This window comes from Leopardus geoffroyi, chromosome B3, assembly GCF_018350155.1.
Source record: "Leopardus geoffroyi isolate Oge1 chromosome B3, O.geoffroyi_Oge1_pat1.0, whole genome shotgun sequence".
In the NCBI taxonomy this organism is placed as follows: Eukaryota; Metazoa; Chordata; class Mammalia; order Carnivora; family Felidae; genus Leopardus; species Leopardus geoffroyi.
In genome coordinates this window covers 69,833,050-69,859,176 of record NC_059337.1, presented here as the reverse complement: position 1 = coordinate 69,859,176, position 26,127 = coordinate 69,833,050, and the positions used below count along the sequence as shown (strand labels likewise).

General features: G+C 37.1%; 1 protein-coding gene across 4 annotated transcripts in view; it reads left to right on the top strand.

The window, feature by feature from the left end:
* The window catches only part of SLC12A6 (solute carrier family 12 member 6), an 89,118-nt gene that overhangs the window by 12,675 nt on the left and 50,316 nt on the right, over window positions 1-26,127 (top strand). Inside the window, exon 1 of one of the 4 annotated variants that reach the window (XM_045450145.1) lies at window positions 8,284-8,555. The exons of the other annotated variants lie outside the window; for them this stretch is intronic. Within the exon in view, the coding sequence (XP_045306101.1) occupies window positions 8,432-8,555 (124 nt within the window). The 5' untranslated portion in view covers window positions 8,284-8,431. Of the gene's footprint in view, window positions 1-8,283; window positions 8,556-26,127 lie in introns of those variants that run through there. 4 annotated transcript variants of the gene reach the window in all.

The following is a 26,127-nucleotide window of genomic DNA, read 5'->3' as shown; positions in this document are numbered from 1 at the left end:
TATGTTGCAGTTTCATTTTCTATGCACTGTTCGTAGTATTGACTAGAAACCTATCTAGCAAGTATTTCATAATATAGAATGGAACATCCTACATCAAAAATGAAATTCTGAGTGAGGTACTGAGTAGTCTATGTTCATAGTGCCAGTGCTATGTTTTTGGTTGGTGATTCTTGGGTCTTACAGTATCTAGGCTATAATCACATTAGACTAATGAAAGAGATGGGCAGCCTTATACAGGGAGTTGTAATATCGTTAAGAAGGAAACAGTGGAAGCTGAGGACTCTTGGGTACACAAAGGGTTTTGATAATGCCTTCTTTAATATCAACCAAAATGGGTGATGTAACTATCAAATTGGCCAGCCATCAACTATCCTCCTACTTTGTTCTTTTCTTTAGTGAAGATTCACACCTGTAGGTCCTTGAAGAAGTAACTGGGCAAGGTAGTAGTGCGTTGTGCCCTCAAGGTTCTATGTTTACACTATATTGTACTTACAGAATTGGTCTGATGTTGCCTTTTATGATATAGTGAGGTAGATAACATGATTGTGAGCTCCTTGAGGGCAGGAACAGTGTCTTGTTCTCCATTGTATTCCTATTTCCTGGCACATAATGGTTACTCAAATATGTATTGAATAATGCATGATTTCTTCAGCTTCAATAAAGCATGAGATTTTCCTGACATTTTTATTTGGAGAAGTCTCTGCCTTTCTTACAATGCAATATTATGAATCCATCAGAAAATAATGTCTGAGGTATTTATTATCTTTCAGTTGTTAGCCCCAACATATGTTATATATTAATCACGGATGCCATTTTATAAAAACCCATTTTCATGGACAATTTTATGTAATTCTGAGATTTAAGGGTTTTAAGTTCTTACTATCCATTGTAGTTGGTCTTCACCAGAGTAATTGATTAACTCTTTAATTCTTTCTGTACTTGTTTACATAAGGCAATATTTAGAATTTGTGATCATTTCAGTATTTTAAACCACTATTTCCAGTGTCTGAAGGGGAAAGAGGGTTTGCTGATATATTAAGGAAAAAAAAAATATATATATATATATATATATTTCTACTTAAGAATGAGAGTCTGTATACTTTTCCAGCTATAGCTCTAAATTTAAGTAGTGAACTGCCAGTAAAATGTTTACAGTATTCCGTAACACAGCCATGGAGTGTAGTATGTAAATGGTGCTGGTCCATCAGCTGTCTACTTAACCTGTGTGAGGAGGTAAGTTCAGAAATTGAAAGTTTTAAAAAACTTGGTTAGCAGTTTGATAGAGCAATTTTATGTCAAATCTAATAATAAAAATTAGAACTTGTGTTTTGTATATTTTTCTAGTAATTCATAAGATTTTCAGTCCTCAATGAATTCTGAATATAAAGAAAAATATTCCTTTACCAGCAATCATTTGCAAAGCACTGTTCTTTTGAATGTTTGCCTAACCTTCTGAATGATACCTCATGAGGTAGTGTTTCCCTACCAGTGGCCCTTTAAAGCCTGAGTAACTGAATGGGGGTCACGGAGTAAGTTAGTCCTTTATGCAAGTCTGATATTTTCCTTAAGAATGCCTGCTCTAACACATGACCTCTTTCTTTTCTTAATATTTGAAGGTAAGTTAAAATTTTTGGAAATTGTGTGCTTTTTTAGAAGTTCTATAATTCAGACATTTTAATGAAATCCTATAATTCAGATCTTTTTCCTGTCAAACAACATCTCTTAATAAGATGAATTTATTGTTAGAAAGATTTATAGAATGAAGAGTATGAAGGGTTTACTTCTATGTAAACTTCATGAAGAATTTACTGAGGATAAAACATAATTAACCTTTGTTGCTCAAAGTTCATCATAAATTTACCTTAATCAAGAAAATTAAAGCATAATGCCATTTCCTATTTATATTTAGTTGCTGGCTGGCAGTTACAACGATTTGATGAGAATGTCTTTCCTAAATATTTTGAAGTAACAACTTACTACATTAGAAGCAACTGCTTGGGGGGGGGAAAAAGCAACTACTTGGAAGTAGATTCCACTTTCTTTACTATTTGTTGTAAAAACACCATTTGTAATAAAACAAATGCTGTAAGCACAAAACTGTCAATTGGCTACAATTTTAAAGGCTCTCTCAAGTGTGGCTGGATCTCAATAGTAGATAAAGCACTCTGAATGGTATCTTCAAACTACAAGAGTTTAGGAGAGACTCATAAGATTTGAAGCTGTTTTCCAAATCAGAATCCTTTTTTCTTTGCACACCATCCCCATCAAGTGTGTGTGTGTGTGTGTGTGTGTGTGTGTGTGTGTGTCTATGAGAGAATTCTGTAAAAAGGTGTAGACAGATGAGTTAAGTCTACATTGTGTGTGTCATGGGAGCTATTGTTCTATTTTATATTTTTCCAGCTTTTTAATAGCATGTGCTGGTACCTTTGATCAAGCTCTAGTTGCATGTTTAAGTTTTTTGAAAGAATACTATTTAATATGTTACTAAATCCTTAATATCATATCTAAAAACTGCTCTCAGAAATGGACAGGATGACATTTGGTAAAACTCATGTATTCAAAATGTATGTGGCTTTTTAATTCCAGGGATTTTGCTTGCTGCTTACTTATAGAAGTTTTCTTGCATCGTGAATTCATTTTTAGCATGCATTACTAGATTCTTAAGAATCACTTCAGCAGGATGTAGTGTGGTTCTAGGTTATTTGTGAATGGCTTTTGTACAATACAGTTCTCAGGTTCTGAGAATGAAGAGGAAATGCATATATGATTTGCTCTAAAATTGAGTGATGTAGTATAACAGTATAGTACAACCTGGAAGAGAATCCTTATGTTGAAAATAATTTCCCACTTACTTTCCCTTAATTGTTCAAGTCTTTTCACTAAATCTAATTTGTCTTTGTTTTTTTAATAAATGGTTTGAATAAAACAAAATGCTGGTTGTCATGAGTTGTTAGCTCTGATTAAAAATAAGTAATTGGATAGTGTAGAACAGTAAATTGTACTTCCAAAATATTACCCATGGTAGATCCATTCTTCTAAAGAATGGGCATGCTTTTTAAAAAAACAAACATAGGGGCGCCTGGGTGGCGCAGTCGGTTAAGCGTCCGACTTCAGCCAGGTCACGATCTCGCGGTCCGTGAGTTCGAGCCCCGCGTCAGGCTCTGGGCTGATGGCTCAGAGCCTGGAGCCTGTTTCTGATTCTGTGTCTCCCTCTCTCTCTGCCTCTCCCCCGTTCATGCTCTGTCTCTCTCTGTCCCAAAAATAAATAAACGTTGAAAAAAAAATTTTTTTTAAAAAATAAAAAAACAAACAAACATAATGTCACAAAAAAGTTTTACTGAAACTAGTAATATAAATAATGTATAATATTTGGCCTAATGTACAAAGCACTATGGGAGTAATGCCATTATAAATGCGCTTTTGTCCTAGCCTGGGCTTATGTCTTACTACTAAAAAATACCATAGGGGCGCCTGGGTGGCTCAGTCGGTTAAGCTTCCAACTCTCTGTTTTGGCTCAGGTCATGATCTCGAAGTTTCGTGGTTCGAGCCCACGTCGGGCTCTGTGCTCACGGTGCAGAGTCTGCTTGGGATTCTCTCTCTTCTCCCTCTCTCTCTGCTCCTCCCCCGCTCATGCTGTCTCTATCTCTAAAGAAATAAACTTAAAAAAAAAAAAGATTTGAAAAAAAACTATAGTTTTTTTTAAATGTAAAACTAAATATTTCAAACCTGTATGATTCATTTCAAACAGCATTCAACACTATAAAATCAAAGTACAGGACTAGCATTTATGTAACTGCTTAAATTTTACGTGAAATGGAATTTGACCCATAAGTGCTTTGCTTTATACTCACACCTAAAGATCTTTATAAAGATTTCAGTGAACTTCAGTTCATTGTATTTTTTCCAACATTTTATTAAGAAAATTTTCAAACATACAGAAAAATTGTAAGACTTTTGGTAAACAACCATCTTTATCCTCCAGATGCTACAATCAACATTATGCTCTATTTGTTTTACCACATATTTATCCCTTCCATTGGATCCATCTATTTTTAAAGCATTTCAAATTAAGTTGCGGGCATCAGTTATGCTTCAACTCTAAACACTTTTGTATGCATATGATTAATATGTAATATATAACTTAAAATGTTTTTGAGATTCATCCATGTTGTTGAATGTATCAGTAGTTTGTTCCTGGTTATTGTTGAGTAATACTCTATTGTATGAATATACTACAGGTTGTTTATCTTATTGATGGATAACTTGTCTGTTTCCTATTTGGGCTGTTATGAATAAAGGTTTATAAACATACTTGTTTGGAATTTGTAAAAGGGGCACCTGGGTGTCTCAGTCGGTTGAGCATCTGTCCAACCCTTGATTTCAACTTAGGTCATGATCCCAAGGTTATGGAATTGAGTCCTATGGTGATGGAGCCTGCTTAAAATTCTCTCTCTCTCTCTCTCTCTCTCTCTCTCTCTGTCTCCCTCTCCCCCTCCCCCTCTGCCCCTCTTCCTTGCTCTTGCTCTCTCTCTCTTTCTCTCAAATGAAAAAAAAAGACAAAATTTATAAAAAGCTGCCAAACCTTTTTCCAAAGTGGTTGTATTATTTTATATTCCCACCAACATTTGCTCTACATCCTTGCCAACAGTTTTAATGGTGATTTTAATTTGCATTTCCTGAAAGCCGATGATGTTGAACACTTTTTCCAGTGCTTATTAGCCATTTATATAACTTCCTTTGTGAATTGTCTATTTAAATCTTTTTTTATTTTGTAGTCAGTTTTTTTCTTATTGAGTTGTAGAGGATTTTTATATATTTAAGATATAAGTCCTTTGTCAAGTACATGTTTTATGAATATTTTCTCCCAGTCTCTGACTTGTATGTTTATTTTCATAATGGTGTCAGTTTGTATTTTTTCCAGTGTTTTATTATGAAAATTTTCAAACATACAGAAAGTTGGAAGGCTTTTATATAAGTGAACACCTGTACACCCACCACTCAGAATCTATCATTGACATTTTATTGTACTTTTCCTAACACCTATTTATCCATCTATCTTACTGCATTTCGAGGTAAATTACAGATATCAGTTCACCTCTCCCAGATACTTCAAAATGCATATTATTAGAATTCAGTATTTGTTTGTAGCTTTTTAAAAAATACATTTATTTATTTATTTATTTATTTATTTATTTATTTATTTATTTATTTAGAGAGACAGCGACAGAAAGAGCAGGGGAGGGGCAGAGAGAGAGGAAGAGAGAGTCCCAAGCAGGCTCAGCACTGTCATCACAGAGTCTGATGTGGGGCTTGATCTCATGATCTGGAGCTTATGACCTGAGCTGAAATCAGGAGTCGGCCACTTAACCAACTGAGCTACCCAGGCACCCCTGTAGCTTTTTTTTTTTTTTTTAGGTGAAGTTTTCATACAATGAATAACACTAATTTGAAGTGAACATCAGCTAACTTTTGATGAATGCATACACCTATGGAATCCTAAACTCTAACAAGATGTAGAATATTACTATCACTCTGGGAAGTTTTCCTGAGTCCCCCTTCCCCCAGAGGCAGCCCTTGTCCTGGTTTGTTTGTTTTTGCACCATAGATTAGTTTTGCCTGTTGTAAAAACTCGTATAGTTGGTTCATATATTGTGCACTCTTAAGGCTACTTTCATGTAGCGTGATGTTTTGATATGCATTCAGATTGTTGCTTGTATCACTGAGTCATTCCTTTTTTTATCTGAATAGTAATCTTTTGTATGAATACATCATAGTTGGTTTACCCATTCTGCTATGGATATACATCTGGGTTGTTTCCAGTTTTTGGTTATTGTTCATAAGCTGTTATGAATATTCTTGGACAAGTCTTTTTGTGGGAATATGTTTTCATTTGGGGAGGATAAATACCTAGAAGTGCAATTGCTGAGTTATAGGGGAGAGTACTAGACTTTTCTCTAAATTGGGTGAACCAATTTACGCCAATATATAAAAGTATCTTTTGTTTAAACTTCTCACCAGATTTGGTGTTTCCAGTCTTATCAGTTTTAGCCATTAGTGTGGATATGCGGTGGTACTTCATTGTGGTAGTTTATTGATGTTTTTATCTTATTTATTTTTTAAGTAGTCACTATGCCCAATGGGGGACTCCAAATTACAGCCCCAAGACCAAGAGTTACAGGCTCTTCCAACTAAACCAGCCAGGTGCCCCCATTGTGGTAGTTTATTGTACTTTAAATAGCATTTTCTTATATCCTACCTTCCCTATCTAATCACTGTCTACACAGCACTGCCCTCAGCTTTACCAGAACTGCCCCCCCTCCCCAGCTTTTTCTGTATTACTTTAACTTTGCCTTCAATTTTTTTTTGCCATTGCACTTTTATCTATAGGCCACTCTAGGAGAGAACTATTTTAAAATTGCTGAGCACTGTGGTATCAAATCATCGAGTTTGGTAAATAAATACGCCTATCATAGATCAGCAGGAATGTTTTGCCTTCCTACTTGTTTGGTTTGCAGATATTTTTAGAGGGGAGAGGTGACAGGATAACATTTGTACATAGACTTATATGCACAAGCTGTGCACAGATGTATAACACAAGTCATTGTTCTTATCCATCAACTGTAGATTAGCCCTAGTTCAACTCTCTTTTTATAATAAGTATGAAAGGCAAGATCCTATTGGAAATATCCAGTGGCACTGAAGAATTTGGAACCCAGAATCTACTATTGAAATTTTTGACAATTTGGTAAAGTTCCTTTGAATAAATTAGTAGAGTAGCTTCCTGAGTTGTAAGTATGGGAAAATCACCCAAAGCACTACCACGCTTAATTTTCTTTCAAAAATGAAATAGTTACGAAGACTTCTTAGGTGATAAACTTTTTTCCCCCCATATAGTAGTAATTTGCAATCTTGGCTGCTTGTTTGAACCATCTGAGAGTGAGAAATAGGGGAGCTTTTAAAAGCCTTATTGCCCAGGCTCTACTCCAGAGCAATTAAATTACAGTATCTGGGATAGGACCCAGGCATCAGTATTTTGTAAATTTCCCCAGGTGATTCCAGTGTGCAGCTAAGATTACAAATCAGTGCTACATGGGAACCCATGAAATAAAATTTAGGGGCGTGTGTGTGTTTTCTTTCTGTGAAACTTCTATGTTGCTTACTAACAAGGGTGTTACAGGTTTTTAGGTTGGGCTTTGCTGTTTACAGACTCTGTGACTTTGGGCAAGTTCCTTAGCCTAATGTTTCTGTGATGATTAAATGAAATCATAATGAAAAGTTTTTAGTGCGATGCAGAGTACAAAGTGGATCTTTAACAACTATTGGTTTCCTTTTCTTTTAGAAATGGTATAGGAATAAATGAGGATTATAAACTATCATTCCTTCTTTGTTAAATTTAGTGCAGCCTTATATGTCAGGTGTTACTAACAACAAAGCCCTTATATTCTATCATCAACATAGAAGTTACCACAGGGCTCAATGTACTGAAGTCCCTTATCAGTGCAGAGATAGACCTCATACTCTATAGTTAAAGCCATCAACTGAGCACTGGACACAGTTATGTGATAAAATATACCAAGATTTAAATATGTTGCATGTGTTGAAGGAACCATACACCACCTAATCAGAGGGATTTTCTTGAATTTTTTTTCTTTAAAACACGATGTTTAAACTCTGTACAAAAAAAAAAAGTCTGAACTCTTTAAAAATATTTTGCTCTTTTAAACAAACTTGGACTTCGGGGAATATTAATGTCTCTTCTTGGAAGTTGTGGTATACACTACAGTATCTACAACTATGCCTTGTATGAAATATGTAGGCATTCATTGAATACTTGCTGAATGTTCTCATCGGAACCATAAGAAATTACTATTTTTCATATGCTTTGAAATAAAGCAACAACAGAAGCTTACAAATAGTTTGTTTCATTTCCTAAATTTATGTGGTGCCAGTTTCTCTTTAAAGAGGAAAGTTTGTACAATGAACTGTTCCCTAATCTTTCTCGTGTGAAATATGAGGGCAGAGGTTGAGATCACGACGTGCACATAGGGATGGAAATAAGTGAAGGAAACGAGCGGGTGAGTACACAGTGGGCGGCAGGTCATGAATTCTGCCCACTCGCAGCTTTTGGCAGCTCTGGAAAGGCGGTCTAAGAAGTTCTTGGGATTCTTGAGCTTAACAACCATAAGCAAGGGGTGGAGTGCTTAATCCTTTCGAGTGAATGATAAACACTGTGGAAGGCGTGTCTTCCAGCGTTCCACTCCCTTGGGGCTGTAGGTCACGTGAGCAGAAAGTACTTCCCTCTTCCCAGCCTTCGTCTCCCGTAGGCAGTGATTTGAGTGCGAAAGGGGCACAGTAAGGAAGGGGTAGGTAAGGAAAGTAGAGTGGAGGGCAGTGTAAATACAGAACGAGCACGGGATTTCTACTTGTAACAATGCCACACTTTACCGTGACTAAGGTGGAGGACCCAGAGGAGGGGGCAGCAGCTTCGGTCTCCCAAGAGGGGGCGACCAGCTTAGCAGAAATAAAAGCCCTGATTCAGCATTCAGATGAACTAGGTGAGTACTCAACTTGGGAGCTTCTGGAACCTGTGGGGTCTTTCCTGAAAGAAATGGTGACTAAAATACTAAAAATACCTCCTTAAGGATGGAGGGAAAGTATTGTGGTTAAGGTGTTTTTCAGTCAGCTGTTTCACTCTTTTGTGTATCTGATAACTTCTCTTTTTTCCCATTCTGGTTTATTTTCCCCACAATGAGTTCTGTGTTCATTACCTACAGGTGAAATTGAATCGGTGGCAGTGTATGAGAAGAGTTTTCAAGCAAAAAGAAAACGCACAGTAAAAGTTAATTATGCCGAATTTAAATTTTACCTTCTGCTGAGTTTAAAATGTATCTGGAAAAGCACATAAAGTGGGAAAGCATGGCTCAGTAGTTTTGTACAGTGGACTCTGCACTTGTGCCTTCTCAGATTATCCAGTATTTTGCCTCAGTTTACCAGTTAAACATTAATTCAGTAGCAAATGGTCTAAGAATTCTTTAATAAAAGAAGTACAGTAGGTCATTATGGTGACTAGCATAACATCAGGTTTAGTAAATTTGATGAATGTCATTATCCCTATTATTTTCTCTAAATGGTAACAGTTAGAATTGCTGGCGGGATTGTGGTTTTGAATTTTTAAACATGCAATTAAAATGTTAGTTAATACTATATTAAAGATAGAAGTAGTTTGAAGCCCTTTATTTTTTTAAGTCTATAAATTTCACAAATTGTCAAAAAAAAAACCCTCTATAAAAAAAATTGTCAAAAAAAACTCTAATATATGAATAAAGGCTAAGGGAATAAATAATCTCTCAAAATTCCATGAATCTAATTTTTCCTATAGCAAGTAAGACATCATAATTCCTTTCTGTAAACTGTTTACTGTCTTCTGTCTTACCATGCCTGTATGAATTTTTAAGAATCTCTAACGTAAAAACAAAGGACTACAAAAAACATTCTTCTTGTTTATTGTTTCCTTTTAGTGAGAAAATTTACTTGGGGGAGGTATGATTTTATGGAAACTGTTTGCCAGGTTGTTTTCATTTTGCTGAATAGTCAAGGGTGGTAAATTGAAAGTAAATTTAGCCTACTTTGAACTTGATTCTCCGCAACTTTATCTCAAAGAAGTTAGGTTTTCTTCCCTGGATTGTGTGTGTTTGAAGTTACACTTTCTTAGTTGTTTACGTTTGCTGTCGTCAGATTTTAATCCCTTTAGGCTTTTGGCTTTGCTATTGTCTCAATTAATTTCACAAGATGTAAACAAGTGAAGTCTATCTGTACCTCATTTGACTTCTCACTGTTTTTTATTTCCTTTCTTCACCACCTCTATTATTTCATCTTTACTGGTCTCATCATGTTTGGTGAAATCTGCTTTCCTCGAATTACCACAGCGTTGAAATCATTTAAACTATTAGCAACCACCTAGAAGAGCTGTAAAAAAATTTTGATAGCAGCCAACTTTGTAATAAAATGACATTGCTAGGCTTAATTTATGTTTTTCCATAGTTATTGCTTTGGGCAAAGAAGTTACAGATATAATCTAACTTGAATTTAATAAGGCTTTTTATTTTGGCGTTTTCCATGACAGCCCGAAAGTGTCCACTTGAATGAACTATTGTTTGGTAAGTGAACAACTGATGGGAATATATTACCTAAATTGTATTTTCTTTATTGTAGGGTTAAATTAGAGGGGAAGGAGGGAAACATATGGGAAAAACTTAATTAGAAGGGGTTTTTTTTGTTTTGGGTTTTGTTTTGTTTTTGGATTCTAACATTCTTGATGATAGATGGTGTTTTGGGAGCAGTTGCTTGAAATGTAGTAAGTTTTAGCCCCTTGGTCTTCTGAGTCAAAAAATCTCCTAAATTGATTGTGGTTTTGTGGCAAGCTAACACTAGCCAGTTGTATAACCAGTCACTTTTTTAATGTTTTTCTGTCTGTATCTGTGAGGAGAGAAAAATAGGTAGTTTCATATAAATGGAACATATTTAGAAAGCAAATCATTCTTTACAATGTGTTTTTTCAGAGGTGAGATTTATTTGAACTAGGCATATAATTTGAGATAAAATAGAAATATGAGTATAGATATAATCTAAACTAATTCTAAGAAATACATTAATCCTTGGCATGCTGGCTACCAATCTAGTAGAACCTGCTTAATTTTTTTTTTTTTTTAATTTTTGTTTTTTAAGGTTTATTTATTTTTGAGAGAAAGAGAGTGGGAGCAGGACAGGGAGGCACAGAATCCAAAGCAGGCTCCAGGCTCTGAGCTGTCAGCACTGAGCCCAATGCGGGGTTCAAACTCATGACCTGAGATCATGACCTGAGCTGATTTCGCGTAAGCCACCCAGGCGCCCCTGCTTAATTGGCTTTGAAAGGAAAAGCAGAAACTCAGACTCTCCCAACTAACATCTTTCTTGACAGCTTTCCTCTTTCCCTATCCAGTTTAGGTGCCCCATCCTATGTTTTCTCAGCAACCTGTCCATAGAAATTGTATGAACCATCCGTATTACAATCACCTGTTACACTTGTCTCTCTTCCCCCAGTAGACTAACTGTAGTTGTTGAGGATAGAGACTTTGTCAGACATTTTTATATCTCCGGATCCAGGTGAATTGCACACAAGAGCCTATTGAGTGAATAGACCTTTTTCCTGCCTTTTTAATTCACTAAACACATGTTCAGTGCAAATATCATGCCAGGTGTTTTACCTTCTTTTTAAGGCTACAAATGCCTTAAGATCCCCACCAAAGGCAGCAGAATGGCTTTGGAGCCAGAGACCTGGCTTTCAATCCCAGTCCTACTAATTATTACTAATTAAAAGTAGTGATAATTTGTATTAATTATTACTTGAGTGACTTTTGGGCAAGTTATTTAACTTCTCAAAGCCTTACTTTGCTCTTTGATAAAACAAAAGGATATAGTAGGAATAACAGTACCTACTTTACATGCTGGTTGTGAATTACATGGGAAAATGAATGTAAAGCACTTACTCCATGTGTGACACAGCATTCAAAAATAAGAGCCATCTTTTACTTACTGTGATTAGTCGTTTAATAAGAGCAAAAAGAAACAGCTTTGGGTACCAAATGATGGGGAGAATAATAATACTGCCTACAGGGGACCCTAGATGGGTATCTCAGAGGATGAGAACACCACTGATTCTTGAAGGGAGATCTAGAGAAGATTACAAGTAAGAGTAAAACAATAGCAGGTATGAGAGGAAGGTAGAGAGCCTGTGCAAAACAAAAGTTTAAGGCAGCACACTGGACATAAGGTGAAGAGGGCTAAGAGATGAGACTACTTAATGAAGGATTATCAGTTTCATCTTCTCCTCACTCTGTGGGAATAGTGGGTGTTAATGCCTTTTTAGAGCTACACCAGTCTGTCTGTGGACAGTAAGAACATGCCTCGAGCAACATGGGAGTAGTAGCAGAGGCAGTATTCAAACTTGTAAATTTTATGTGCTTCCCATCACACCATGATGGGAAGTCCTAGTTTTTTAAGAGTAAGTTACTTTATATCTTAATGTTCATGTGTCCACAGGATTTCATGTCATCAGATCTGTGATGGGTTTTATAGGAACAACGCAATTGAATTTTACTATTTATTACATTTACTTAATCAGGTGTAAATGTTTCATTCATTATGTATTTAAATGTTTATTGAGTTTGTTAAAGTGTTTCTGTGAAATAATTGTTCTTCCCCTCACTCCTCAGATCTTCTTATAGTGTCTGCAGATTAGGCAGACTTCAGCTACTGAATTTACTTTCACTTGATATACACAGAGAGCAGATTGAAGATTTCTCCTTTCTTTGAAATAGGATTCTAAGGAAATGTTCAGAAACACACTTGTAACAGAAAAGAAAGGAACCTATATTGGTATTGAATAGCATGTCCAGATATTAACTGTCAAGTAATCCAGATGGTATGAGAGCATACTATGAGAGAGATTGTGTTATATAGAATTTAAATTTTATTAACCCACGAGAAGTTAGACTGCTATTAGTTCTGCTGTTAGTGCTATTAGTACTTTCTTTACTGACTAACACTGAAATAAGTTGAAATAGACAACTGAAGAATTTCTTTGTATTGATTTAAAAAAAAAAAAAAATCTTTTCTAGGGCACCTGGCTGGCTCAGCCAGTAGAGCCTGTGACTCTTGATCTCAGGGTTGTGAGTTCAAGCCCTGTGTCTGGTGTGGAGCCTGCTTAAAATAAAAAATTAAAAAAACCTTTTCTGTAGTAAAGATTTAAAGCTTTTTTTGTGTGTCCTTTTAACTATTCACGTGGGGCTTTTACAAAGCCAAATAACAAAAATTCACATCTGCTGTCTTAATATCCTCAGGTATTAAGTTTAAAAGTTTATTAAGTTTAAGTTCAAAAGTTTATCCTTTTTATTTAAAATTTTTTTTTCTGTTGTTTTTGAAAGAGAGTGCGGGAGCAGGGGAGGGGCACAGAGAGAGAGAGAATCTTCAGCAAGCTCCACACCCAGCACAGAGCCTAATATGGGGCTTGATCTCATCATCTTGAGATTACTGTAGCTGAAATCAAGAGTTGGATGCTTAACTGACTGAGCCACCTATGCACCCCTCAAAAGTTTATCCTTAAAGGTGACTCAGTGAGACATGTTTTTCTGCCTCCCTTCCTACCCCCTTATATTCCATCATCGTCAGAAAGAACACCTCCCTGAAATACTTTGCCAGTTCTTTTTACTGTGTATTTTTATGTTGTACCTGAGACCTTAATACAAGAATACAAATTTGATTATGAGTCTTTTCAGTTTTTTTACATCTTAAAACTTTGTTTAGATTGCTAACCTTTATTTATACTCTGGCAGTATTGAACTCTTTCATTCCCTATTTCAGTATTCTTATCACCAGTTTTGTAGTCTTTCCCCAAATTTTCCTTGCTTAGTGTGCAATCCTCTGTATACCATCTGCTGCTTTTGCCCAACAGGGGATATACCAGATTGGAACTGATTTGATTCTGTAAATATAATATTTCTCCAAAAGATATATACATTCTTACTGCTTAATATTCTTATAATCTATACTCCAAGCAGCATTTAGTTTAGGATTATAAAAATGTTAAGTGTAGTTGTAGCATATTGTAAAATACTCAAAGTTCTCAAATTTCCGACTGAATTTGGACATTTGGCATACGTTACAAAAATAGATTGTAAGCTGATAAACTTTAAAGACTTTAGCATTTCTTGGTTTTGCCAGGTTGAAAGTGGCAATGATTTTACACTACAAAATGTCATCAACATTATAGTAGTAATTGTTGAGTACCTATTGTATGCTAAGTGTGTTACAAATATTGGCTTATTGAATCCTGACAACAGCCAAGACAGGCAATCATTATCAGCATTGTACAGGTGAGGGAATTTAGGTGCCAAGAAATTAGATAGGCTGTTAAAGTGATAGATGGAGAATTCAGACTAGAATCTCTGTGACTCTAAAGCCTTTTTTCTTTTCACCACACCACATTATCCCTCTAAACAGACACCTTATTTGTTTTCTCAACTAGGCTGTTCTATTTTCTCAGTAGTTCCTAATTCCTGTTAGGTTCTAAGTCTTTTCTGTGTGTAGTTCTCAAAATTAATGGAAAGTTACTTGCTGCTTCTACGTTTTCATGTGCTGGATTTTTTTTTTTTTTTTTAATTTTGTGTAGAATATTTCCAAATGTAGAATACTCTTACAAATGATGCTAAAAATTGAGAAGTCTGAACAAGCAATGAACCTAGTTTACTCTAACAATCCTTTACTAGTCCTCTGCTCCTCAGATTTCTTTTTTTTTTTTTTAATTTTTTTTTAATGTTTATTTTTTTGAGACAGGGAGAGACAGCATGAATGGGGGAGAGACAGAGCATGAACAGGGGGAGGGTCAGAGAGAGAGGGAGACACAGAATCTGAAGCAGGCTCCAGGCTCTGAGCTGTCAGCACAGAGCCCGACGCAGGGCTAGAACTCACGGACCGTGAGATCATGACCTGAGCCGAAGTTGGACACTCAACCGACTGAGCCACCCAGGCACCCCCGCTCCTCAGATTTCTAAGGAGATGTACATTTATCAGTGAGATAGGAATAAAGGCTTCATTAAAAACCAAATGTTAATGGTGGGCATAGGGATTAGTGAAATAATTTTAATATAACTTTTAAGAATATACTGAACGTATGAAAGATGTGTTTATTTTAGCGTATTAGAAAAAGTTACATTTCGGGACGCTTGGGTGGCTCAGTCAGTTTAAGCTTCCGACTCATGTTCTTACGGCTCTTGAGTTCAAGCTCATGTCAGGCTCTGTACTGACAGCTCAGAGCCAGGAGTCTGCTTCCAGTTCTGTATCTCCCTCTCTCTCTCTGCCCCTCCCCTGCTCACACTTTGTCTGTCTCTTGCTCTCAAAAGTAAATAAACATTGGGGCAGATGGGTGGCTCAGTCGGTTAAGTGTCCGACTTTGGCTCAGGTCATGATTTCATGGTTCGTGAGTTTGAGCCCCCGTATCGGGCTCTGCCTGGAGCTTGCTTCAGATTCTGTGTCTCCTTCTCTCTCTGCCACTCCTCCACTGTGCTCTCTCTGTCTATCAAAATTGTATAAAAAAATTTTTTTTAAACAAACATTAAAAACAAAAAAAGAAAAAGTTATATTTCTTTTAATGATCTTATTCTTAGAATGAAGCCAGGTGAAAACACAATTCTATTTAGAGAAAAATACTAACATAGGTAGAACATAGTAAAGATTGACTATGGTTGCATGAATAGTGTAAATGATTTTAATCTATTCCAAGCCCTCATATAGTGAATTAGATTTCCTTTCTTTTCCCATGGGTTCTTTCCAATGTGACATCTAACCTTTTGGTGACGAGATTTTTTTTTTTTTTTTTTAGTTATTTTGGGAGAGAGACAGAGAGAGAGGGAAAGCGAGCAAGAGCAGGGGAGATGCAGAGGGAGAGGGACAGAGGGAATCCCAAGCAGGCTCCCCACCGTCCGTGTGGAGCCTGACTCAGGGCTTGAACTCAGGAACCGTGAGATCATGACCTGAGATGAAACCATAGGCTTAGCGGACTGAGCCACCCAGGAGATTTTGATGGTGATTGTGAGAATACTGAGGGGTGCCTCGGTGGTTGAGTCAGTTGAGCATCCAACTTTGACTCAGCTCATGATCTCACAGTTTGTGAGTTTGAGCTCCACTTCAGGCTCTGCACTACAGCACAGAGCCTGCTTAAAATTCTGTCTCCCTCTCTCTCTCTCCTCTCTCTGGCTTGCTCTCTCTTTCTCAAAAAATAAATAAAAATAAACTTAAAAAAAGAATGGTGAACCTATGATAAGAGTCCTTTTAAAAAGCTGTCTTTCTCTTTTCCCATCTTACTGCCTTTGTTCATATGTTTTTCATCTGAACTCTTCTCCTCTGCCTTCTGCTCCCTGTCTACCACAAAAATTGTGCAAACCCACATCATCTCAAGACCAGGCTCATACTCATTTCCTCCAAGATGAATTGCCTGATTTTCTATCCCAACTTTGATTATTGCATCAATCCACATTGATCAGCACATCACATATACTTTGCAGTGTGGCCCAAACTTGCAGTGGCTTTATAATTGTATCTTCAGCTGTATTGTGAATTATATGAGGGCTAGGGATAGTGTTTAATATATTTTGAACGTTATATATTTTTATTTTATTATGGAAAATTTCAAACCTACAAAAGCTCAGTGACTTTCTGTTCATACCTCTTCCCTGTTGATGTTTTACTTTACTTTTAGATGTTCTTTATATTTAGGAATATCATCTCTTTGTGATATAAATTGCAAATATTTTTCCCAGCCAATATTTCTTCTAAAGTTTTTTTTGTTTTTTTTGTTTTTTGTTTTTTGTTTTTTAATATTTATTCATTTAGAGGGAGAGAGAAAATAGAATCCCAGGCAGGTTCCATGCTCAGCACAGAACCCAACGCAGGGCTTGATCTCACAACCTGAGATCGTCACCTGAGCTGAAATCAAGAGTCAGATGCTTAACCATTTGAGGCACCCAGGCACCCCTCTTTTAGAAGTTTATTGAGGTATAATTGATGTAAAATACACTGCACATATTTAAAGTGTACATTTTGGTGAGTTTTGACATCTGTATATACCTCTGAAACAGTTATCATAACCAAGATAATAAACATTTCCATTGCCTCCAAAAATTTCCTTGTATCCTTTTGTAAGCCACTTACCTAATTCTGTGCCTGGTCCCCAGGCAACCACTGATCTGCTTTCTGTCACTGTACATTAGTTTGCATTTCCTAGAATTTTCTATGAATGGAATCATACAGTATGTACTCTCTTTTGACTTTTACGTAACAGTTACTTTTACAATTCATCCACCTAGTCAATATCCTTCAAGTCCAAGTAACATTAAGATCTTCCTTATTTCTCAGAGCTTAACGTTAGGGCAGTAGTTGAAAATGATAGAACCCACAGATGTTTGGACTTAACAGAGTCTTTTTAAAAATTTTGACCCATTTGTCAGGATTTGAACGTTTTTAGTATTAGTCTGTAAACAGACCTTCCTTTTCAGAGTGGGTTCTGGGAAGGTGAAATCTCGCTATCCCTCTGTTCCTGATTCCAGCCTGTGTCTGCCTTATTTGAGCCAAATGGCCCCTGGATCCAATGAACAGTTAGGTGCAAGTGAGGCCTGGGCTTTGTGGGAGCTCTGTCAGGGAGGGGTGGCAAAGGACTTGTTCCTCAAGGGCTGGTCAAGAGCCTTGGGGTGAGGATAACAATGGCAGCTCCAAGAAAGAGCTTGGTTTGGTAGAGATCCTTGGACTCCTGGAGGCGAGAAGAAAGGGACAGAACCAGGGGACTGATATCTCTCTGTCTCTGAGACTGGGAGATGTAAGGATACCGGAGAGCTGGGAGGCTTCCTCCTGGGCCTCTGCAAGGCTGTCATCTTGCCCGCTGGACTGTCCCCTACGGGCATAGAGCCTGCTTTGTCTGTCCATTCTCTTGAGACTGCTACCACTTACTTGTGGTCCTCCAACAATGAAACCTAAGCTCTTCTGAGATCATAAAGGAAAAGAACCCATGTAGGGAAGCCAGGCAACCAGAAAGAGAAAAATCGCTTAGAATAAACAATGTGGTAGACTAGCTAAAGAGAAATGCTGGGGGAGACAGTAACTTGAATATGAAAATAATAGTATTTAAGGAAGTTCAAGTGAAATACAAAAAAAGACTTTGCAGAGCAAAATATGTGATTTCGCAGCTAAATACTTATTATCATCTGACTCTCAATCCATACACAGATACTTTTTTATCTACTATCTTCACTAAAATGTAAGCATTGTAAGTGCAGGAACTTTTTCTCTTGCATACATTGCTAATCTGTTGTCAACACCCAATGCCTAGAACACTGTCTTGCACATAGTAAGCACACAGTGCATAATCACTGAATGAAGGAGTAAGTGAATATGATCATTTATTGGCCTGGAAGATCAAATGGAAGAAATATTTCATTGCACAAAAATACAAAAGATTGAAAAAAAAGATAAGAAATTTGGAGGGTAGATTCAGAGCACCTAATGTGGTTTATATTAGTTTGAGAAAAAGGAACGAATGGAGGAGAAGCACTAATTAAACAAATAGAAAAAAACTTCCTGAGTTAAAGACTTCAACATGCAGAAAGTAGTTCCAGGGAAGACGAGTGATAAAAAACATACTTAGGGTTATCCTGATAAATTTTTTGATATCTATGGATTCATCTTAGAGGCTTCCAGATAAAAAGGATGGTATACCTATGAATTGTCAGACTGGCATCATAATTCTAATCCACAGAACTGGAAATTAGGAGACAGTGGAAGAGTATCCACAGATCACCAAGAAAAAAAGACTGTTAATCCCCAACCCCTGTTTCCAGTGAAGATATCCCCACTATAAGGGGGAAATGAGTTACATAGTATGAGAAAATTTAGAGAATATGTTACCACTTTAACCCCTCTGAGAATATTTAAGAAAGGTTTTTAACCAAATAAATGAGCCGGAACAGAGATCACAGGGTGAAAGGAATAGAAATAGTAGAATGACAGACTCTCCTGGGAATGTGTTGTGTAAATGCTAACCAAAAGGGCCATGCTTCAGGGAACAATAATTACAATGTAGAAGTACTAAATGAGTCAAAGCAAAACCTCAAAATTCTGTGTGTGTGTGGGGGGGGGGGCGGGGGTAGAGGGGCAAAAGCTTTCCAAAGGGAGATGAGAAGAGGAACAAATACCAGTAGGCACATGTAAAGCTGTTCAACATCATTAGTCATCGGGAAATGCACATCAAAACCACAATGAGATACCACTGCACATCCACAAGGATGGCTCTAATAAGAAGGTGGACAATAACAAGTGTTGACAAAGATGTGAAAAAATTGAAGCGTTCATATACTTATGGTGGGAACATAAAATGGTATAACCACTTTGGAAAACAGATTGCCAGTTCCACAAAAAGAAATAGTTACCATATGGCCCAGTGATTCTACTCCTAAATATATATCCCCAAAGAAATGAGAGTATGTATCTACCCAGAAACTTGTATGGGAATGTTCATAGCAGCATTATTCACAATAGCCAAAAAGAGAGATAGAAATAATCCAACTGTTCACTAATTAATAGATAAATAAAATGTGGTATATCCACTTAATGGAATATTATTTGGCAATAAAAATCAGGTTAAGTACTGATACATCCCATAGTATGGGTGAACCTTGAAAATGTTACGCAAAGTGAAAGAAGCCAGTCACAAAAGACCACGTTTTACATATTCCATTTATATGAGATGTCCAGAATAGGCAAATTTAGGAAACAGAAAGTAGTAGCTACCAAAGTGGTAGCTGTGGACTGAATAAGGTGGGGGAATGAAGTGGAGATTACTCATGGGTATGGGGACCAAAGTATGCAATTAGATTGTGATGATACTTGCACAACAGTGTGAACATATTAACATTGAATTGAACACTTAATGCGTGAATTTCATGGCATGTAAATCATATCTCAATACTTTTTTTTTTTAATGTTTTTAAATGTTTATTTTTGAGAGAGGAAGCAAGAGCATGAGCCGGGAGGAGCAGAGAGCAAGGGGTACACAGAATCTGAAGCAGGCTCCAGGCTCCTCGCTGTCAGCCCAGAGCCGGATGCAGGGCTCAACCCACAAACCGTGAGATCATGACCTGAGCTGAAGTCGACACTTAACCGACTGAGCCACCCAGCCCCCCCACTCAATAAAACTTTTTAAATAAAAGGACGAAGTAACAGTATGTGCAAAACTTGGAGGAATCTCCAAGGCCTTGTGCTGAATGAAAGAAGCCAGTCTCAAAAGGTTATATACTATAAGATTACATTTATGTACTTTTTTAATTATGGAAGATCATGACACATTTATTAATCAAAACATGTTTGTGTGCATGTGTTTATTCACATACGTACTATAAAAACAATGTTTCTTAAAATTTCAATATACAACATTTACAGCAGTTGTTTCCATTTTAACTTCTCTTTATGTTTGAAAATTTAGAAAATGTTAAATTTAGCTTGCATTAAGCAGTTAGCCTTTGTGACATGAAATCCGTACAGGGTCTTAAAATATCAGAAACGTTTACTGTATCCTCTTAGTCCACATAACACGAATTTTTAGCTCCTTAGTTCTTAGCTCTTTAGCTCCTTAGAATTTGAGTGTTTGTGTCAATTTCCTACCCTCCTTGTTAAAGAGGTAGTCTATATGGATAGGCTTGGTCTTCGAATACCATCTATTAAAATGAAGGAAACATGAAATATGTTTTTCTAGAGTGAAATAATTTGGGTCACCCACAATGCCAAAGAAGGATATAAGGTATCAAGAGTCTTGAATGTTCGCAACAATCCCCAAATCCTAAGTAAGAATGATTTCTTGGTGAGATTTTTCTGTTTTATTAACTGTGTAAGTTCTGCCCTCTTCTTTGTGGATTTGGCTCGGGAAATCATCTTTCTATGATACTGTGGGCTTTTACTAAATCTGCTTTCTGCTATTATGCTTGCTGTCTCCCAAATTTTACTGGGTGTTAAAAGCACAACTCTCTTCTTCATAGATGAGTTCTTCAACTTTTGGTGGGTTTACTCCTATAAATATATTTCCTCAAGGGTCTCTATTAATCTAATGCTTATGCTTAGCATACACATCAGAATTTGAAGGATGTTGCTGATGAGCATCCAGCACTGGTGGCAGATGTGCCTGTCTAACCTAGTGTCTCCTGCCACATCTTCTGCCTCTGAGAGCCCATTGCCCCGCAGTGCCGTCAGTTTCTCCACTGCCAACATGCGGCTGTCCCTGTCCCTGCACCACAGCAGGCCCCTGCTCCAAGAGTTGGGCTTGCGTGGCCTCAAGTCAGGATGAGACTTGACTGGGCCTGGTTCTTGGTCTCCTCCAGCCTCAGCTACTTGCCTGCAGGCTGCTGTGGTCTTGCCACCTCTCTTGAAACCAAGTCTGATGGGTCAGAGGGAGGATTGCTAAGTGAATTATCATACATTTTTTCAGGGCTTGGGTATAGTGTTCTCTGCTCCCATTGACTCTGCATTTTTACTACTTCCCATCTTCCTTCCCTTTCTTTCCCTAGTGTCTAGATTGGTTGGGGAAGACTGCGTTACAGCATTGCAGCCATAGCTCTTTCAACGATTTTTTTTTCTCTGTTTCCTTTTTGGTTGCACTTTGTCGTGTTCACTGTTATTTCCAGGATGATCTCAGTTCCTCTCTCTTTACATTGACTTTTAGGAAAACATATCCTTTATCTTCAACTCTGTGTTTTTATGATGACTTTAAAATTTTTATTTCCATCATTAACTTTTACTGAAACTAGTCCTGAATTTCTATCTCTAGATATTTTTCTTTGAAATCAGCTCATCATCAATTAACATACATTGAGTATTTTATAGCATGTACCAAGCTCTGTGTTACAAAAAGCTATAATTGTCACAGCAACATCAAAACAAAGTTCTTGCCCTCAAAGCACTTAAAATGGGGTAGATAGGACCCTGCCCCTGCCCATCCCCCACCCCTCCCAGTGCTCAACCCTCAACCCTGGATTGACTCACTGGACCTCCTCTCATTCTCTTTTCCTTAAAAACATTTTTTTTTCATTGAGTTTTTACTCTCAGTCTTGGCAGCTGTGTTGCTGGGGTGGGGACACGGGGATGGTTATCTCACAGCTATGAAAATTGGTGCCACCATAGGGGCGACTGGGTGGCTCAGTCGGTTTAGCATCCGACTTCGGCTCAGGTCATGATCTCACAGTTTTTGGGTTCGAGCCCCTCATCAGGCTCTGTGCTGACAGCTCAGAGCCTGCAGCCTGCTTCAGATTCTGTGTCTCCTCTCTCTCTGCCCCTACCCTGCTCATGCTCTGTCTCTCTGTCTCTCAAATAAATGTTAAAAAAAAAAAAAAAAATTGGTGCCACCAAACATTACCATTTCCAACTTCAACCGTACTGTTAACACTATTCAGAAATTCTTCTAAGTAATCCTAGTTAGCCTCCTTTCTCTCAAGTTCTTTCTCAAGAAAGAAATATTTGGGAGATGTGGGGCTCAAATTCACGGACCGCAAGATCATGACCTGAGCTGAACTTGGACACTTTTAACCAACTGAGCCACCCAGACGCCCCTAGAACATTCCAACTTAACAGCCTCCTTAAGACTGAGTTCAAACTTCACTTCTTCCTTAATGGCTTCTCCATTACATTCTTCAGAGAATGTAATGTATTGTATACACTCTCATATCTCTTTGTACCTCTATTATATAGTGTTTTAATCGCCGTTATATAATTGTTTTACCATATGTGCTATAAATCCTTAAGGGTAGCTACTATGTTCTGTTGTTTGTGTATCCCCGGTGCCTGTCATATAGTCTTGACACTTACAAGTGCTTAGTAAATATTCTTTGAATTAATAGTTGGTTAATGAAAAGATCATAAGAGACAGTATATGCCCAACAGTTCAGAAGAGAGTTAAACCTGATAGAAAATTAAACCTCAGGGTAGGCCTACTCCAAGAAGCTCTTGAGTTGGCCCTTTGAAGGATGTAGAAGTCAGGTAAGTAGAAAAGAAAGAAAAGGAAATTTTCAATGGAAATTGGTTTAATCAGAGTTGTGTATTTCTAGAATCAGGGCTCACAAAGCATTCCAGAGTGTGGAGCAGAGGGTTCATGACTAAGAACAGCAAATGATAAAGTTAGAGAGAAGTAAGACAGCGTTAGATTATAAACAGACCTGAAAGCTAGGGTGAGGTTTTTGGAGCTCATCCTGTAAGCCCGGGAATCCAAACAAGTAAACCAGTGTCTATGTATTGGTATTTAAACCAGTAACTTCTGCCATCGCCACCCTCATGCCTGGGCTGAGAATTCACAGTAGGAATGGAGGCAGAACCTCCAAAGGCGCCCCTTTCCTTTTCTTGGAGGGACTTGAACCAGTACCGCTCACATTATGTCTCAATATAAATAAGTGAGAATGATCATTTCTTAACAGAATGGTTGGGGACACCTAGCACAGTCATTAGGAGAACTTTGAAAGTGTTTTGGTTTTAAAGCAATGAAGCAACCTGATAAAGGCAGAATTTTAGGATTATTAATATGAAGGAAAATGCAGGATTGTTTGAAGATGGGAGAATTGGTGGCAGGGGGAATAATTGATCATCGAAATAAGCTATTTCAATGGTCTGGACTGGAAAGGATGAGAATTTAAATGATGGCAGTGCAGTGGAAGAGATTGGTATAGAAGCCACAATTGACTGGATTTTTGGTTAATGAGGGAAGGGGAAGAATCAAAAGTTGGTAACACATATGCTGACCAGTTCTTCTTACCCACTTGTTTTTTTTTGGGGGGGGGGTCAATGACAACAGCATTCTTTCCTGTCAATTTACATGGATGTTATATATTCGGTACACTATATTTGTATGTATGGTATTATAGGCTAATATATTCTATATCATTATGTGTTCTATTATACACTTAATATTATATAAAGGTATATTATTAGGTATAATAGTTCCTATTATATCTCTAGAACTTCTCCATTATCTATGTCCTACCTGCTAATCCCTCTGTCTAGAATGTCTCTCCTCCATTTCTCTCACCCTTTTGCTTTTTGATAAACTATCCATTCTTCAAGATTTAGCTCACGTATTTCTTTGACACCATCCCTGACTGCTTTATTTTGTTTTCTTTCCTTTTTGATTCCCACAGTATTTGTACCTACACTTGAACAATTATTTTTATTGTTTCATAATTGCATAACTCCTCTCCAAACTTCTTGAGAAGAAAGGGTCATCACTCTTTTGGTATCTGTAGTGCCTAGCACAGTACCTAATATATGGTAGGCAAATTTCAGAGTATTGGTTGAATTAATAATAACAGCTATTCATTATTGCTATCCTTTTTTTAAAAAAAAAATTAATGTTTATTTACTTTTGAGAGAGAAAGAGAGCATGTGCACACAAGTGGAGGAGGCGCAGAGAGAGGGAGACACAGAATCTGAAGCAGGCTCCAGGCTCTGAGCTGTCAGCACAGGGCCCAGTGCAGAGCTTGAACCCATGAACTGTGAGATGATGACCTGAGCTGAAGTCAGATGCTTTGCCCACTGAGCCACCCAGGCGCCCCTCCTTATGCTATCCTAGAGACCATGTTAGAGGTGGTTGTTAGCACATGGATATATTACAGTGGTCTGATAACAATTACGCCTGCCTGTCTCTAATAATTTGGCATCCATTTCATTTTGTATATTGCATTTATTTCCTTGTCTAAAACACTGCTTTCTTTTTGAGACTTCTGTGTAGAGAATTTCAGTTGTTTTCCATCTGCTTTAGACTCCCAAGACTTGCTAATATGACCCAACCCAAAGCAGACCATCCCAGACATGTACCATATTTATTCTCCTCCTGTAATTTTGAGTTCTCCATGATTGTTTTTTAAAGTTTATTTATTTATTTTGAGAGAGACAGAGACAGCATAAGTTGGGGGAGGTGCAGAGAGAGAATCTGCACTAGTAGTGCAGAGCCTGATGTGGGGCTCGAACCCACGAAACCACGAGATCATGACCTGAGCCACGATCAAGAGTCGGGTGCTTAACCAATTGAGCCACCCAGGTGCCCAGAGTTCTCCATGATTTTTAAAGGTTTTAAAAGATCTACATAAAGCTTATACTTCCTCGATCTATGTTGCTCCTCTACTTCTTTGGAACCTTAACAGCACTAAAGGCTATACCACAGGTTATTGGCTTTACCTCCTTGGGCAGATCATTCCAGCTTTCTCTGAGCTAGTTTCTTCTGGAACATGGGAATAATTTTCCCTCAGAGGATAGCTGTGATTTGGTGTGATGAGAGTAGAAAATGTTCCCTTAAATGGAGTCATTTAGAGATTGCCTTTATAATGTTTCCATTTTTATGTATCATCTTTGCATTTATTTAATGTTTTTTCTTAAATTGAGTGACTGATTTTCTAGTTTCCTTTACAAAAGGAACTTTATCATTAAATGAAATACCAGAGTGTTTGCCACTCTATAAATAGAGAATAAACTAAAAATAGGTATAATATAAATGGCAGTAATCTTGCTAGATACTGTTGCCAAGCAGAAGCTCTCAGCCTGTCAAAAAAAGAGATCAAGGAGAGAGTTTCATCTTACTGGGATAAGTTATGTTTTTTAATGATCACTGTGCCACACATTAGATACCTATTTTTCTGATTTGTAATTATTGCATAAATACCTTGTTATAATTTCTTTTACCTTATTTTATTCCTAATATATTTTTCTGGATAATGAAGGGTTGACTATATTATTAATACTCATTCTTGTACCTACATTTTATGGCCAGTATCATGTAATAGAAAAATCAGAATCCAGGTTCAAGCCAGTCTTTGAAATGTACACTCAGTATATACCTTGGCCAAACCATTGAGCCCAACTTAGCTTTTGCTTATTTGTTTGTTTCACAGAATCATCATGGGAATCCAGTGAAATATGGGAAGACATTTTAAAAGCTGTTAGATGTTACTAAATGTGAAGTACTACTACCATTCTTTCTTTAGTTTCTTATTTTGAACTTGACCCTTCAACTAGATTGTGAGTTGTGAGCTGCTTCATGTCAGGAAATACCGTACACTCATTCTTTTATTCCTCACGGTATCCAAACACAGTTTTAGGTGTGTTTAAAACTTACTGAGTTACATTATTTATTCGAATAGGAGTCATATTAGTAAACTTGTACTGGGAATGTAACACAGACGCTCCTGGACAATTACTATTGTAATTATTTTATCAAAAAATTCCAAATCCTATGTTAATGCATATTTAGTCCAAACTATAAATGTATTAAGTTTGAAATAAGACAAGTGACTCAAACTATTAGTATCACAATTTTAAGTCAGTGTGTAGATCAGTCCAAGGATTCACCTGTATTAACTTTTGCATTTTTCTAAGTACTGCTGTACTGCAAAATGTTTAAAGTTCTAAGAAATATCCCCAGCTACCTAAATTCTAATTTAATCACAGTTATTTCTCTTAAGGATCATTCCATGGCTCATCTCAATTTCCTTTTTTTGATTATTATTATTTTTTTTACTTTAG